Source organism: Gymnoscopelus braueri, assembly GCF_963280865.1.
Source record: "Gymnoscopelus braueri genome assembly, chromosome: 19".
Classification (NCBI taxonomy): Eukaryota; Metazoa; Chordata; class Actinopteri; order Myctophiformes; family Myctophidae; genus Gymnoscopelus; species Gymnoscopelus braueri.
The window spans coordinates 20,290,310-20,304,509 of record NC_137621.1 but is presented as its reverse complement, the minus strand read 5'-3'; the positions used below and the strand labels follow the sequence as shown (position 1 = coordinate 20,304,509).

At 42.8% G+C, this 14,200-nt stretch overlaps 2 protein-coding genes across 2 annotated transcripts in view; one reads left to right on the top strand and one right to left on the bottom strand.

Moving 5' to 3' along the window:
- Positions 1-14,200, top strand: part of lrrc9 (leucine rich repeat containing 9) — a gene marked incomplete at its 5' end in the record, with an annotated part of 32,313 nt that overhangs the window by 11,528 nt on the left and 6,585 nt on the right. The window contains 12 exons of the mRNA XM_080414207.1: positions 219-338; positions 972-1,163; positions 1,351-1,476; positions 1,621-1,761; positions 2,310-2,487; positions 9,023-9,243; positions 9,464-9,586; positions 9,694-9,824; positions 10,109-10,217; positions 10,339-10,478; positions 11,151-11,287; positions 12,209-12,426. Coding sequence (XP_080270333.1) covers positions 219-338; positions 972-1,163; positions 1,351-1,476; positions 1,621-1,761; positions 2,310-2,487; positions 9,023-9,243; positions 9,464-9,586; positions 9,694-9,824; positions 10,109-10,217; positions 10,339-10,478; positions 11,151-11,287; positions 12,209-12,426 — 1,836 coding nt within the window. The remainder of the gene's footprint in view (positions 1-218; positions 339-971; positions 1,164-1,350; positions 1,477-1,620; positions 1,762-2,309; positions 2,488-9,022; positions 9,244-9,463; positions 9,587-9,693; positions 9,825-10,108; positions 10,218-10,338; positions 10,479-11,150; positions 11,288-12,208; positions 12,427-14,200) is intronic.
- On the bottom strand, positions 4,423-5,982 carry LOC308074102 (ATP synthase subunit beta, mitochondrial-like; the record flags this gene model as incomplete). Its single annotated transcript, XM_080413435.1, has 1 exon — positions 4,423-5,982. The coding sequence occupies one exon, from the start codon at positions 5,980-5,982 to the stop codon at positions 4,423-4,425; it is 1,560 nt and encodes a 519-aa protein (XP_080269561.1).

Here is a 14,200-nt window from a genome sequence, read left to right as displayed (position 1 = left end):
GACCCCATCTGACTGCAGCCAGTCAATCCAGTTTCAGAGTACAAGTTAACTGTGCCCACAACTAGCGTTTCCAATAATTTCCCCTCACATCAGGCACATACTCCGCATTTCATCAAAAATATCATTCAAAAATATAAAACGAAAAAGGGTTCTGTGACTCCAAAACATTTGAGAAACAATACCATAAGTTGACGCAAATATATTTTTTGCATTCCTAGATACTGAATCTCCATGGCAACAGCCTGAATAAGCTCAAGGAGATCTCCTGTCTGCGGTCATTGCGACGACTGACCATCAGCTTCAACGAGTTCACTCGCCTGGATGACATCTCACATATGGTGATAGTGATACTGTGCAAAGACACAGAAGCTTGGGTTGTATTGCTACCTGGGAACGAATCCAAATCGTGTCCATCATTTATGTCTTATTGCTTCTGTGCTCTGTAATCGTGGAACTACTGATTCACTCTCATTCTACAGAGAAACAGTTCTCAAAATCAAAATCTTTGCGCATAAACGAACTGGAACAAAGTGGATTCTGCCAATAGATAAAAAAGGGAAAGTGAAATTGCTGTATTCATGTTATATTGTTATATTATACTTCATGGTATGTTCTTAGTGTCACAGAAATCGATAGGTCACCACCAGTAATGTAATCTGAGTAATGTGACCAACAACAATAGCAGTAGCCGAAATAGGCAAAAAGAGAAAAGTACCAGGGCAATGTTTTGCCCTGGTACTAGTCTGCCCTAGTCTGCTCTGCTTGAGTTTGTTTGTGTGCTTAAAAGTGTGATTTTGAAACCTGTTTCTCCATACAGTTCCTACATGGAGAATAGTAATAATGGATAAAGATGATGCCCGGTCAACATTACAATCCAAGGTTCTACCAAAGTTCGACATAACTTTAAATTACTTTGTCTACCTTCTGTAAATTGCACAGTACATTTACATGTGTTGACATTTTCCACTCAGCCCAACCTGGAGTTTGTGGATGTGAGTCATAACCACTTAGTGACTCTGGAAGGGCTGAGAGGCTTGGGACAGCTCAAACAACTTGACTTGCGCTGGAACAAGCTGACCAAGGCCCGGAAGGAGACGGCTGTGCTCAGAAAACACGTCCCCTCCCTGCTGAAACTGGACACCCGGTACAACCCCTGGCACAAGGTGAATATACTACTGTGAAAGGAAGTTGTATCAAATTACATGCATATGAATGCTAGTGTTAAGTTAATCGATAGTCACTGCTCGTACTCATCATATTATTAATGCCTTTTTGCATTATTCATGATTTGCGGTAGACTGTAATTGATGTGTGAGGGGGGTTGCAGTAAAGCTGTGTTCCTTCTTCCAGCCGGAGGAGGTCAGAATGACCATACTGGGTCGTGTCATGGGCCTCACACACCTGGATGATGTTTTGGTGACAGAGGACAAGGCTGCTGCTGCTATTCAGAGGGCTGCTAGCTCCAGAATTAACCAGGTTACAAATGATTTCCTATTGAATATTACATGTAACGTGGATGTTTGGATGTAGTGCACAGTACAGTGCTGTATACTGTACAAAATCAATGTGAGTCACAAAACACAATTAAACTTCAAACTGACCTTTTTTCACTCTGGACAGGCTTCTCTGCTAGCTCACTGCCGTACAGACAGCGAGCGCCCTCGCAGCCTCAGCCTGCTTTCAGCAGCCCAGCTCCTATGTCAACTTAGCCCATCACCCTGGGATCTCAACAGAGACCCAGAACCTGGCTGGACTGCAAAGGTAACTATGCTCATTATTTTAAAAAAATGTGGATAACTGTATGAAGGGTCATCAGCAAAGTAGTGACAATCTCTTTCTAAATAATGTAAAAGTCTGCGTGTGTGCACATACCCTCGTGTATCTCGAGAACTGTTCGACCAAAACACTATGGAGACCCCTGATGTCATCCAGATGACTTCATAGTACATAGACAGGCCTCCATGTACTACGATAATGGATACTGCACTAAGTACTCTGACAATGGGTACAACAGGTATTACATAACCGAAGGGACATGCATTCCAATCGCATTAGTTTTAGTTTTTCGGAAAACACTTGATCTGTGTTGTTGAATGCTTATTTGATGATATTATTATGATGATGACACTGCTCGTGACTTAACTACATTTTCCCAAAGTTGAAAATTATTTTCGGCATCCATAGCTAAATCCATCAACAAGTCAGAAAAATGGAAATCCTATATGGCAGTCTTCCCATAGACTCTAGAGCGTCATTTATTGTATTACTTGATTCTTATAATTTTTTAAATGTATTTAACCCATGATCAGATCACAGCCCTGAACCTTGACAGCCAGGGGCTCTCCAGGCTATCCAACCTGGATAAGCTGATCAACCTGCGTTGGGCCTCCTTTAATGACAATGATATTTCTAAACTGGAGGGACTGGACAACTGCCTGCATCTGGAGGAGCTGTCCCTAGATGACAACTGTATCACCAGCATGGACGGTCAGTCAACACTATATGCTCAGTCGCACAATCAAGAATAGAACCATAATGGTCAATTGTTTTTTATTTATTTTAGTCATTTTATTATTTTAAGTGAGCAGAGAGACAGGAAAGGTGGGAGACAGAGGAGGACGTGATATGCAGTAAAGTGCCTCGAGTTGAATTTGAACCAGGGTCAGCTGTGAAAAGGACTATACAGCCAGGCTATGGAAGGTCGGTGGACCTGATCACAACAAACAGATCCCCCGCATAGTTACTGTCCAGTCCTGTATTAAGCTAAACATTATTATAAAACAGAATGAGAGTGAGCGAGCGTGCTCGAAGGGGGCTGTTTATTTGAGACTATTGCACAGAGATAGAGAGAGAGAGAGAGACACACAGAGAGCGAGCGATCTGTATGTATGTGTGTGTGTGTGTGTGTGTGTGTGTGTGTGTGTGTGTGTGTATGTGTTTGTCTGTGAGTGTTGCCAGATTTTGCGAGAGAAATAAGCAACCAGGTTTGTGAAAACAAGCCCAACAAGCGACTATGCATGAAGCCTATATACAAATACATTGGATACTTGAAAATAGACGATCTACAAGCTCACGTTGTAGATAGGCTATTTTTAAAGAAGAAATCTTGGGGGGGATTTTTTTTACAAATATTTTCCAAATCCACACAGATCTTGTATGGGGGTCTATGGCACAGCATATTTTCAGAAGGGGGAGGTCTGCGCCTCTCCGGACAAATATTAATTTGGGGGTCCTTGCCATGAAAATTTGAGAACAACTGGTTCAAACAACATTAGGAAACAAGGCCAAAAAAGCAACTACACTTTCAAGCAACTTTACAGAAAAACAATCCCAAAGTCGCTTATAATAAGCGGACATGGCAACTCTGTCACTGACTGCTTCTGCGCGCTTGACGTGCGAGAGAGTGAGAGTGAGAGAGAGAGAGAGAGAGAGAGAGAGAGAGAGAGGGAGATCGAGGGGCATATCACGGGATACGTTGATTAAAATGAATTGGAATAAACACAAATGTATGTATTGGGTCTGACTCTGGAGATAGCATCCTAGTGAACTATCCTACAGTGTGTAATCCCTGGTCGGGGATCAATCTATAGTGTGAAAACCACAACGATATATGACAGCCGATTTCAAGAAATAAACTCCTGCAATGTGTAATGCTTAACGATCAGACGACTCCCCGACCACTTTAAAGTCCTACAGTCTGTACCTTAGTCAGTGAACCACTGGGGTGCCCATTTTGTCTCTTGTCTCTGTCTCTGTCTCTCTCAGAGACAAAAAGAAACCCTCCCCACATCATAATTTAAAACAACCCCATCAACATTTAGAACAAAACAAATTATTAAAGAAAGAAGTAATAGGAAATGATATAAATTATGAGGGGGCATGAATTGTAAACACCCTTTGGAAGATAATTTTGCATGTGGTGAGATCACTAAAGATACATTTTTACACTTCCTAAAATTCAGAATAATACTGAACCTCCAGGGAGACATATTGGCCCAATCCTACTGTCCACAATCACAGACTCACATTTGAGGCATGTTTCCACTAATTCCACAAGGGCCTATGACCTCGTGCTGTCCCACTATTAAATCATCAAGTGCATGAGAATGGCACAGAGACGAACAGGCAACATGGCGCGGCATGAAGTCATCAAGGTATGTGCTGTCCCAGAGATTGTACTCTACTCTGGTATTAAGCATGGTCCAAATATGTAAATGTTTTTCCTTAAACCTTTAGTTGAGATGTTCCATGTTATTTAAAAGATTCTGGTATGTGTATTCCATCTTTTTTCTCTTTTTCTTTTTTATTCCATCTTCTCTTATTGGAAACATCAAATATAACTTTTTCTTAAAGACGGGACATTTTCTGCATCTGGACATGTTTTACAAACTAAGTGCACCTACATCAGGACCCTTCTGTTCTTTACCCTCTCCCAGCGTGCTCCTCTGCCAGCTTCTGAGCCTTCTGTACGACTTCCTCGATAGGGCCCACCATGTAGAACGCCTGCTCAGGTAGGGAATCGTACTCGCCAGCGAGAATGCCCTTGAATCCCTTGATGGTCTCCTTGAGGGGCACCAGCTTGCCCATGTGGCCAGTGAAGATCTCGGCCACCTGGAAGGGCTGGGACAGGAAACGTTGGATCTTGCGGGCACGGGCCACAGTCAGCTTGTCCTCCTCAGCCAACTCGTCCATACCCAGGATAGCAATGATATCCTGCAGGGACTTGTATTTCTGGAGGATCTTCTGCACACCACGGGCGACATCGTAGTGCTCAGCTCCGACGATGTTGGGGTCCATGATACGGGAGGTGGAGTCCAGGGGATCCACGGCGGGGTAGATACCCAGCTCAGCGATGGCTCGGGACAACACAGTGGTGGCATCCAAGTGAGCGAAGGCGGTGGCGGGGGCAGGGTCAGTCAAGTCATCAGCTGGCACATAGATGGCCTGCACAGATGTGATGGAACCCTTCTTGGTGGTGGTGATTCTCTCCTGCAAGGTACCCATGTCAGTGGCCAGTGTGGGCTGGTAACCCACAGCAGAAGGGATACGACCCAGCAAGGCAGACACCTCAGAGCCGGCCTGTGTGAAGCGGAAGATGTTGTCGATGAAGAGCAGCACATCCTGACCCTCCTGATCACGGAAATACTCAGCCACAGTCAGTCCAGTCAGAGCCACTCTGTAACGGGCGCCTGGGGGCTCGTTCATCTGTCCGTACACCAGCGCCACCTTGGAGGTGGTGTCTTTCAGGTTGATGACTCCAGATTCAATCATTTCATGGTACAAGTCGTTTCCTTCACGGGTACGCTCTCCCACGCCGACGAACACGGAGTAACCACCATGGGCCTTGGCCACATTGTTGATCAGCTCCATGATCAATACAGTCTTGCCCACACCAGCACCACCGAACAGACCAATCTTTCCTCCCTTGGCGTAGGGGGCCAGCAGATCTACAACCTTGATGCCAGTAACGAGAATCTCCTGCTCCACACTCATGTCAGTGAATTGTGGGGCCTCAGCGTGGATGGGGGCAGTCTGCTTGGTAGCGATGGGGCCCCTCTCATCAATGGGGTCACCGATGACATTCATAATTCTGCCCAGAGTCTCAGGTCCCACAGGGATTCTGATGGGGGCACCAGCGTCCACAACTGGCTGACCACGGGCCAGACCCTCTGTACCATCCATCGCAATGGTACGCACTGTGTTCTCTCCAAGATGCTGAGCCACTTCCAGGACAAGTCTGGATTCCCTTCCGCCTACTTCCAAGGCGTTGAGGATGGGAGGAAGGTCCTCATCGAACTGGACGTCCACAACGGGACCGATGACAGCCACAATGCGCCCCGAGGCGGCTGCAGCGGAGGCTGGTGTGACATAGTCCCTGCGTGAGAGGATGGCTGGGGATCCAGAGAGGGCTTTGAGGGGCTGGACCCCAGGCCTGAATGCCTGCAGAGCCCTGGTGCAGCAGCGTCCCATGCCTCCTAACATCTTTAAAAGGACTGAAGGTGGAAGGAGTGGCTGTGAGGAGGCTTTATGTTGAATGAAAATCAAATGAAAATACCAATTCTACAATTGCAAAGAGAGCTGGGATGTAAAGTCTAATATCTTGGCTCGTTCACGATGAGTATATCCATATTTGGAGTCCCAACAGGTCAGCCATGCCCGAATATGAAGTCCCTGTTATCAGATGTATCAGCCATGCTCCATATATGGAGCTCTAAGTTGTACCCAAATATGTCATGTCAGTGTGGCATGACCAGGAATCATTAAGATTTTGCTGGTAACCATGGCAGACCATGGCAGACCTCCAAACTCACAACGGTCGCTTCCGTGACGCGTTGTGAGCTTGTTTGTCAGCTATTCTCGGCTAGAGAGTGCCTCACCAGCCAACAACACACAAGTGGAGGTTGAATGAACAGAAACTAGCGCTCCCCAAAACAACAGGTTTGGGGATCTGTTGGGAATTGATAAGCCTACTAGTATAGGCATTATAAAAACTGGAGGTTCGGGCCGCTACGTGGCCCTCACACCTATGTCGCACCACCGATCTGACTGATATGCCCATATATGGATATCTCCGTATCTGTCAGTCCCTGTCCTTTTTATGCCCATATATGGAGATCTCTGTATCTGTCAGTAGTAACTTGGTTGATGGTGCCACTATCGGACATATTGGACATGGTCCATAGTAAATGTATACCACACAGTTACAGTTAAGAATCAAAGGTTCCTATTATGGGATTTAGTAATACAAAAAGTAAATGGTCTGATATCATCATCATGATAATAATGATAATAATAATAACAATAGACATTATTATACTTTCATATAGAAAATGTAGTGCTTTACATTAACTAAATCACATGAAAGTGCTTCATATTTATTTGAAATGAACATGAAAACCGAGTGCATAAAAATGTATAATGCATAACATACAGAAATGTCACTCGAAGGGTTAAGATCTTTTTCATTTTTTTTTACAAGCACTGTACTGCATCCACAGTTTCTGGTTAAATAAGAAAAAGGGGTGGCCCGGACCAGGCACCTTGGCTCTAAAGTAGCCTGAAAGTGCAACGCGGGTTCGAGTCCCGTTCCCGACGATCTTTACTGCATGTCTCTCCCCATCTCTCTCTCCCTGTTGCCTGTCCATCTACACTCACTGTAAACTATCAATTAAAGGCAGAAAAGCACCCAAAAATATCTTTAAAAAAACAACAACAAAAAAGAGGTTGCTCATCATCAGTGGAGTGCTAGAACCAAAATCCCCAAAAGGTAGCACATGCAAAATTTCAAATCAATGGAGGACAAAGTACTCACATTTCCACTTTTTTATTGGCACACACCAATAAACGAACGCTTATGCGTTTCGGCTACGAGCCTTCATCAGCGCATTCACATCACATAGATTCAACTCACTTTACACACAAGGTCAGAGTTAACCTACAGCTGAAATCTCAAGTCAATCACCAAGGTCCAATCACTTGTATGCAAGAACAAACACTGATTTTATTTTATTTGATTAATTAAATTAGTTACAAGCAATGTGAGGCATATCATAAGGTTACACATCCAATAAACAGTGCAGGGGCATCACAGACAGTCTTAACCCAAAAGGCATTTTAAGCTATAATCATCATTCAGTCCATTGGGTGTCATAGTATTGATTGTGTATTTCCACTGCATTTCTCTCTGGGCCAGTTCTTTTAGAATATCACCCCCTCTGAAAGGCATCACGATTCTCTCAATCCCACAGAATTTTAATGAAGAGGGTGAACCATGATTTGCTTCAGCATAATGTTTTGTTATTGTTATTATGCCATTATAATCCATATTCCCTGTACGGATTGCAGTTTTGTGCTCTGATATTCTTTGTTTGTGGGGTCGTTTAGTTTGGGGTTTCTTTGCTACAGACCTACGTATGCTAGATCGCAGGGACATAACAACATGTAAATCACATGTGTCGATTTACAGTTTCTGGTTAATAATTGGACAGTACTGAACCTTTTGTGTGGAAATTAGACAAGAAAACATGCTTAAATATATTTTTTTAACATGGGCGTTAATGGGGAATTGTGACATCACCTATTTCAGCATATTTCAATACTTTCCACCACTGGGATTTCTTAGGACCTTTGATATGTTATAAGCAACATATTTATGAGACTAAAACAGTTTGAATGGTTTCTGTTGCAATTTGTTCTAGGTTCACCCCTTTTTATCCATAGAATGCCTATACTATACATGAGCCCGGCACCTGTGCGAGTGTGCGTGCAGTCTTAATGTTTGTAAACAAATAATTGGTCTATTGCAACACCACACATGTTGTTTATAGACTGAAGTGGCCCTGTGGTTGTTTGTATGTCTATGTAGGACAAACTGCTCATTAGTGTAACACAATATATGTGCGTAAGCCGTAAGGTACTGCTGACAATTAGTGGTGTCAATGGGATATATTTAGGGAAGGCCCGATACCACTATTCCACTCTGTATCGGTACTCTCTAAACATATTGTCTAGTTAGAGAGGCACCAGCATACTCAGTAGATCAAGTTATAAGAACAGATTAGGCAGGCTATTACAGGACTCAAGTGCCAGTGCCACAAAAAATCAAATTCTATTGATTACATTCTTTTAAAAAGGGAAGCCTTTGGGATTTTGCATTTGAATAGTTTGAATCCCCATGGCCTTAATGTGGGTTGGTTGATTTGAGACCTTTTCTGTAATCTGGTGACCTAAATGTTAACTTTTTTTTTCTTTCTTTCTTTCTTTATCCTGTAATACTGTTGTGGCAACATTGCAAGCAGTGAAATTCTTGTACTGTAAAGAATCCTAAATGACAATAATAAAAAATACTACAAGAAGATCAAAATAGTCATAACAAAAGCTTATGTTGCTAAATAGAATAAAGAAAAAAAAGAAAAAAATGTAGCTTTGCAAAAAAAAAAATCTTCTGAATTGATAAACAACTCGTTGAGAGACAACGTAAAACTGCAGCATGAAGTAATTGTTTCTCTTTGGGCTCCCACAGGGCTGTCCAAATTGTGTCACCTGTCTAAACTCAGTCTGAATGGCAACCAGCTGTCCTGTCTAGAAGCCTCCGTCCTGGGCCAGCTGCCCTACCTGCACTTCCTGTCCGTGGAGAATAATTGCATCGGTTCCATGTCTGGCATCCAGAGGGCCCGCTCCCTCTTTGAGCTTTACATCGGCAACAACCGCATCTGGACAACACGAGACATCTTCCATTTGAAGGTGATGAGCGAATAGTCTTAAACCACTTAATAACCACCTATAATGACATACCCAAAATAGGGACACCACGTTGAATGTGGTTAAAAGATAAGCTCACTGCATCAATACAATGTCTCAGCATGGAAACATGGAGATAAATAACACTGTAGCGTTTCTTCAGTTTCTTCATTTTTTCTTTCTGGTCTAGAGTGTGAAGATTTACCATTTTCTTTTTCTTCAGGCACTGACGAACCTTGTCATTCTCAATCTTTATGGGAACCCTTTAGTGGAGAAACTGGAAAGTTATCGGATATATGTGGTGTTCCAACTGCCCTCCCTAAAAGCACTGGATGGGATTGCGGTGGTACTGTACATCTATAATAACCTTGTCCTTGTACAATCTGATTGATCAAATTGTAGTAATTCTTTCCTGACTGTGACAAGACTTGATTAAGTCGTTGTGTTCTCCAGGAAGTCACCGAGAGCGAGAATGCAAAGGATGTGTTTGGGGGGCGGCTGACTCCAGACATGGTGGCAGAGAAGCTGGGCCACTCAAACTACTCAGATGTTACTGACCTCGACCTGCAGTCCTGCTCCATTAGGTAATGCATCGGTCCAGAAGATAAGTGAACGTTGGATAGTGTCAATAATTAAATAGTAATAAGTATGTTATTTAGATAGATGACAGGTTTGATGTTTACTTGTTAATTCTTTTAGCACACCCAGTTGACAAGGTTCATGGCGCTTACTCCAAACTGACAGTTGTCAGTCTCTCCGGATTGGAGCATCTGCTAAATTCCTAAATTGTACATTGCAAGGATTTGCAGTTCCTTGTTCAAACTGATACATGTAAAGTCAAAGAAAAATGGGTCCTCTTGGTCCACAGGATGGTGGATCTGACTCCAGCCGAACTGTTCCAAAGCCTGCACCATGTCAACTTAGAGCACAACAACCTCACCTCATTTTCAGGCCTGATCTACCTGCCCAACATCAAGGTTAGGATTTGATTAGGACAAATGCTACATCCTGTGCTACAGACTGATGATGATGAGGCTGGGCATATTAAGGATTTATGGTTAAATAATTAATGTTATTTACAACCTTACTTCCTCGCAGGTTCTCTGTTTGAATTATAATGCCATTGAGTCTATCCTACCCAGACAGCGGGTTCAGGCCCACCTGACAAACAGACAGATTTTATACCACAAAGTCAGCTCCAGTGGCTATGGTCAGCAGGGCTCTTCCAAGGGCAGCAGGTAACATGCCACTCATGTAAATTGAACTGATAAGAAAATGTAATAATACTTTTTCTTTACAGATAAGGCTGATGAGACAGCTTCTTCTCTGAATTCTGCTTTGTTGCAATAGAATACATTTGAGTATTGAAGTGAATTTCCAGTTTGAAACCACTTGGGGGCAGCACTGATCCATGATTAACTGGCTCTTCAATCTCTTCTAATGAAGTTCAGTTGTTCAGAAGCACACAACTCCCCCTGCCTTTGAATGAATGTCTTAGTAAAATACACAGTATAAAATCTATTAAGTGCAAGTGCACTTCCAAGGTCAGTATCATGCTTAGCAATCCTATTTTATGTTTCCCTTCAGGATATTGATCTGTTATTTTCCCTCAAAAATATATTGAAATGTATAAAAGTTCCCATCCTTCTTTGATTGCTTTTTATTTCTGTACTCTTTTCGTATCATTACAAAATGGAACACACATTTACCATTTTCCATTCAAGGAATAAATAGAACTGATAAACTGTCATGCTTTTGTGTGCTCTGAGTGTGATTGCCTTGAGTCAGAGTGTGCAGCGCACCTGTGTGGTTTGACTGTTGTAAATTAGGCAGCAGGGAGAGAAGAGAAAGAGTAGTTCATTCAACCAGAGAGGATTCAAAACCCTCCCATCCTGTGATCTGTGTTTAAGGGAAGCGGGCCCGGCGGACAGCTTGGAACCACTGATGGGCAGCCTGGAGGTGCTGCATTTGAGTCACAATGGCATCTCCAATATGGCCAATCTGCAGCTCAGCAGGCTCTCCAATCTTAAAGCACTCTTCCTTCAAGGTACGTATGGGTACTGTACCGGGGGCCTCGCTTACAAAGCCTGTGAAAAATGCAGTGTATAGGGCCTGTGAAAAGGAAAGTGCAGAGAGCGCATTCTTCTTTAGACCCATGTGGGAGATGAGGTTTGAAGAAAAGAAATGGTGACTTTCTTTGCAGGCGCTTTTGTTGGCGTTTGATTGTGTTTTACTTTAGTGGTGATTTGTCGTCATCACCCTTAATAGTGATTTGGTGATTTATCATCATCACCCAACCTCCCCCATTTGACCTTTCATGTCTGGTCTTGCTCTTTTGCTTATAAACCTTTCAAAGATGTCTCTCTGTCTCTCACTTTTGTTGCCCCTTAACCATAGGCTAATCAACGCACGCTGTTATTTTTGTATTAGGCTTAACTAAAGATCCATGACATCGCCACATAATACACAACTAATAACACAACTGTGTCACAACTGTGTCTGCTTGTCTCAGTCTCCCAACCTGTTCTGAAGAGTTTTTGTCAAGTTCAATAAATTCAATTTTTCAATTAAATGTTTTCAGTTCTTGTCTTTTTAAAGGTTGGTAGACTGAAACGACAACAACAAGGCATTAAAAACTAGGTGTGTGTGTGTGTGTGTGTGTGTGTGTGTGTGTGTGTGTGTGTGTGTGTGTGTGTGTGTGTGTGTGTGTGTGTGTGTGTGTGTGTGTGTGTGTGTGTGTGTGTGTGTGTGTGTGTGTGTGTGTGTGTGTGTGTGTGTGTGTGTGTGTGTGTGTGTGTGTGTGTGTGTGTGTGTGTGTGTTTTATTTCCAGATCTTTCTCAATTGGATAAAAAAAAAGATAACTAGTTGCAAAGTATTTAGTTCGCATTTGACTTGATTGATGGTGGAACAATTCATTGATTGATAACACCTTATCACACTGTTCTTCTTTGGCTGGTTTTCTCTCAGGTAATGAGATCAGCCAGGTGGAGGGTTTGGAGGGTTTGCTGTGCCTCAGGGAACTGGTTCTGGATAGGAACCGGATCAAAGCCCTCGGCCAGAACTCCTTCGTAGGTCAGACGGTCCTGGTGGAGTTGCGCCTGGCAGAGAACCGACTGCGGGAGCTCAACCACCTGGATCCCCTGGTGGAGCTCCGTCGCCTGTTCCTCGACATGAACAAGCTACAGGTAGTCTTCTGGGCCATTGGCCTCTCCTCTACAGGGCCTACATATAGCAGTGGTGGAAAGTAACTAAGTACATTTACTTGAGTAATATACTATTTCCATTTATTGTTACTTTATACTTCTACTCCACTACGTCTCAGAATTAAATGTACCTTTACTCCACCACATTTATTTGGCTTTAGTTACTAGTTACTTTGCAGCTTTAGATTACTAATAATGAATCAACTTGACCCGGACCGCTGGCCTAGCGGTCCGGGCACCTATAGGCTCCAATGTAGCCTGACCGCGCGTTACGGGTTTGACTCCCGATCCCGACGGCCTTTGCTGCGTGTCACTCCCTATCTCTCTCTCCCCGTTTCCTATCTATCTACTTTACTATCAATAAAGGCATAAAAAGCCCAAAAATAATAATCATAATCATTAATCAAATTATTAATCAGAAATCCATCTATAAATTCTCGAAATATCTGTGTGTCTGTCCTTCACGCATGTCGAGAACCATCCGACCAATCGACTTCAAACTTAGCGTGCATATCGCTGAGTACCCGAGGGAGTGCGGTGCCAACGTCGATCGGCGATTGTCCAGAACTGTCAATTTGACCGATATGCCCATATATAGGCATATATGGAGAAAGGTTGTCCAGAACCGCAGATTGGACCGATATGCCCATATGCTCATATATGGGCGTATACTGATGACATCATGGATCTCCATATATGGGCATAAAAGGGACACAGACAGACAGATGGGTACAACAACAGATACTCTCACAGTCGTTCTTGCATCATTCCCGAGTATGTCTAGTCTTCTAAATGTTTCTATAGTAGATCACGACACGTCACGATGCGATGCGTTGTGAGCTTGTAGATTGGCTATTTTTGAATCGCCATAACGCCATAGGGCATAAGTGGTTAATGATCAATAGATAGCCTACAGTAGTCCAATAACATACTGTATGTATGAGTACTTTTACGTTAGGTACTTTAAGTATATTTTGATTTACTTTTGTACAATACTTTTGTACTTTTTAAGTAAAATTTGTAATAGGACTTTTACCTGTAACAGAGTATTTCTACATATTGTTACTTTTACTTAAAAAAAAAAAAAATAGGCTACTTCTTCCACCTCTGCTACTATACGTAGAGGGAGATTCTTCATTAGCGCTGCCATAATGAGAGGAATTTAAGTCTTCTACTGATTTCAAGAAAGGGTCATCACCAAGGTCATAGTCGCCTTTTGTATGATCACTGATCACTGACGCCGACGGATTCATTCATATGCTAAACGTGTGGGATGTTTCAGAATGTATTTTTATTTCAAACTATAGCTGTATTACTTTTCCTTGTGTTTGCAAACTAGGGGGTGAAATATAGTAATCATGAGTCGTTACCACCCACTGTGGAAGTATAAAGGAGAATCAACTTTGATTGAAGGTCAGGTCTGTATGTATGACGATGGCGAGGAACAATCAATGCAACGTGTAATCAGCTTTCCGGTCCACATTTCTTTCTCACCCCAGGCGTGTGATTTTCACTTTTGTCTGCGCTTGCATTTTACAATTTACAATTTAGGCATTTAGCAGACACTCTTATCCAGAGCGACTCACAATAAAGAAGGTAAATAATCAGATAAATAGAATGCAGAGCTGTAGGGCCTCAATAAACTACAATTCCAGGTAAACATAAATCCTTCTGCAGTGCATTACAACTTTACAACTAGGTAAAATAAACTCTGGGTTAAATTAGCTCGGGGGGTGTACAAATGTAACCAAATGGA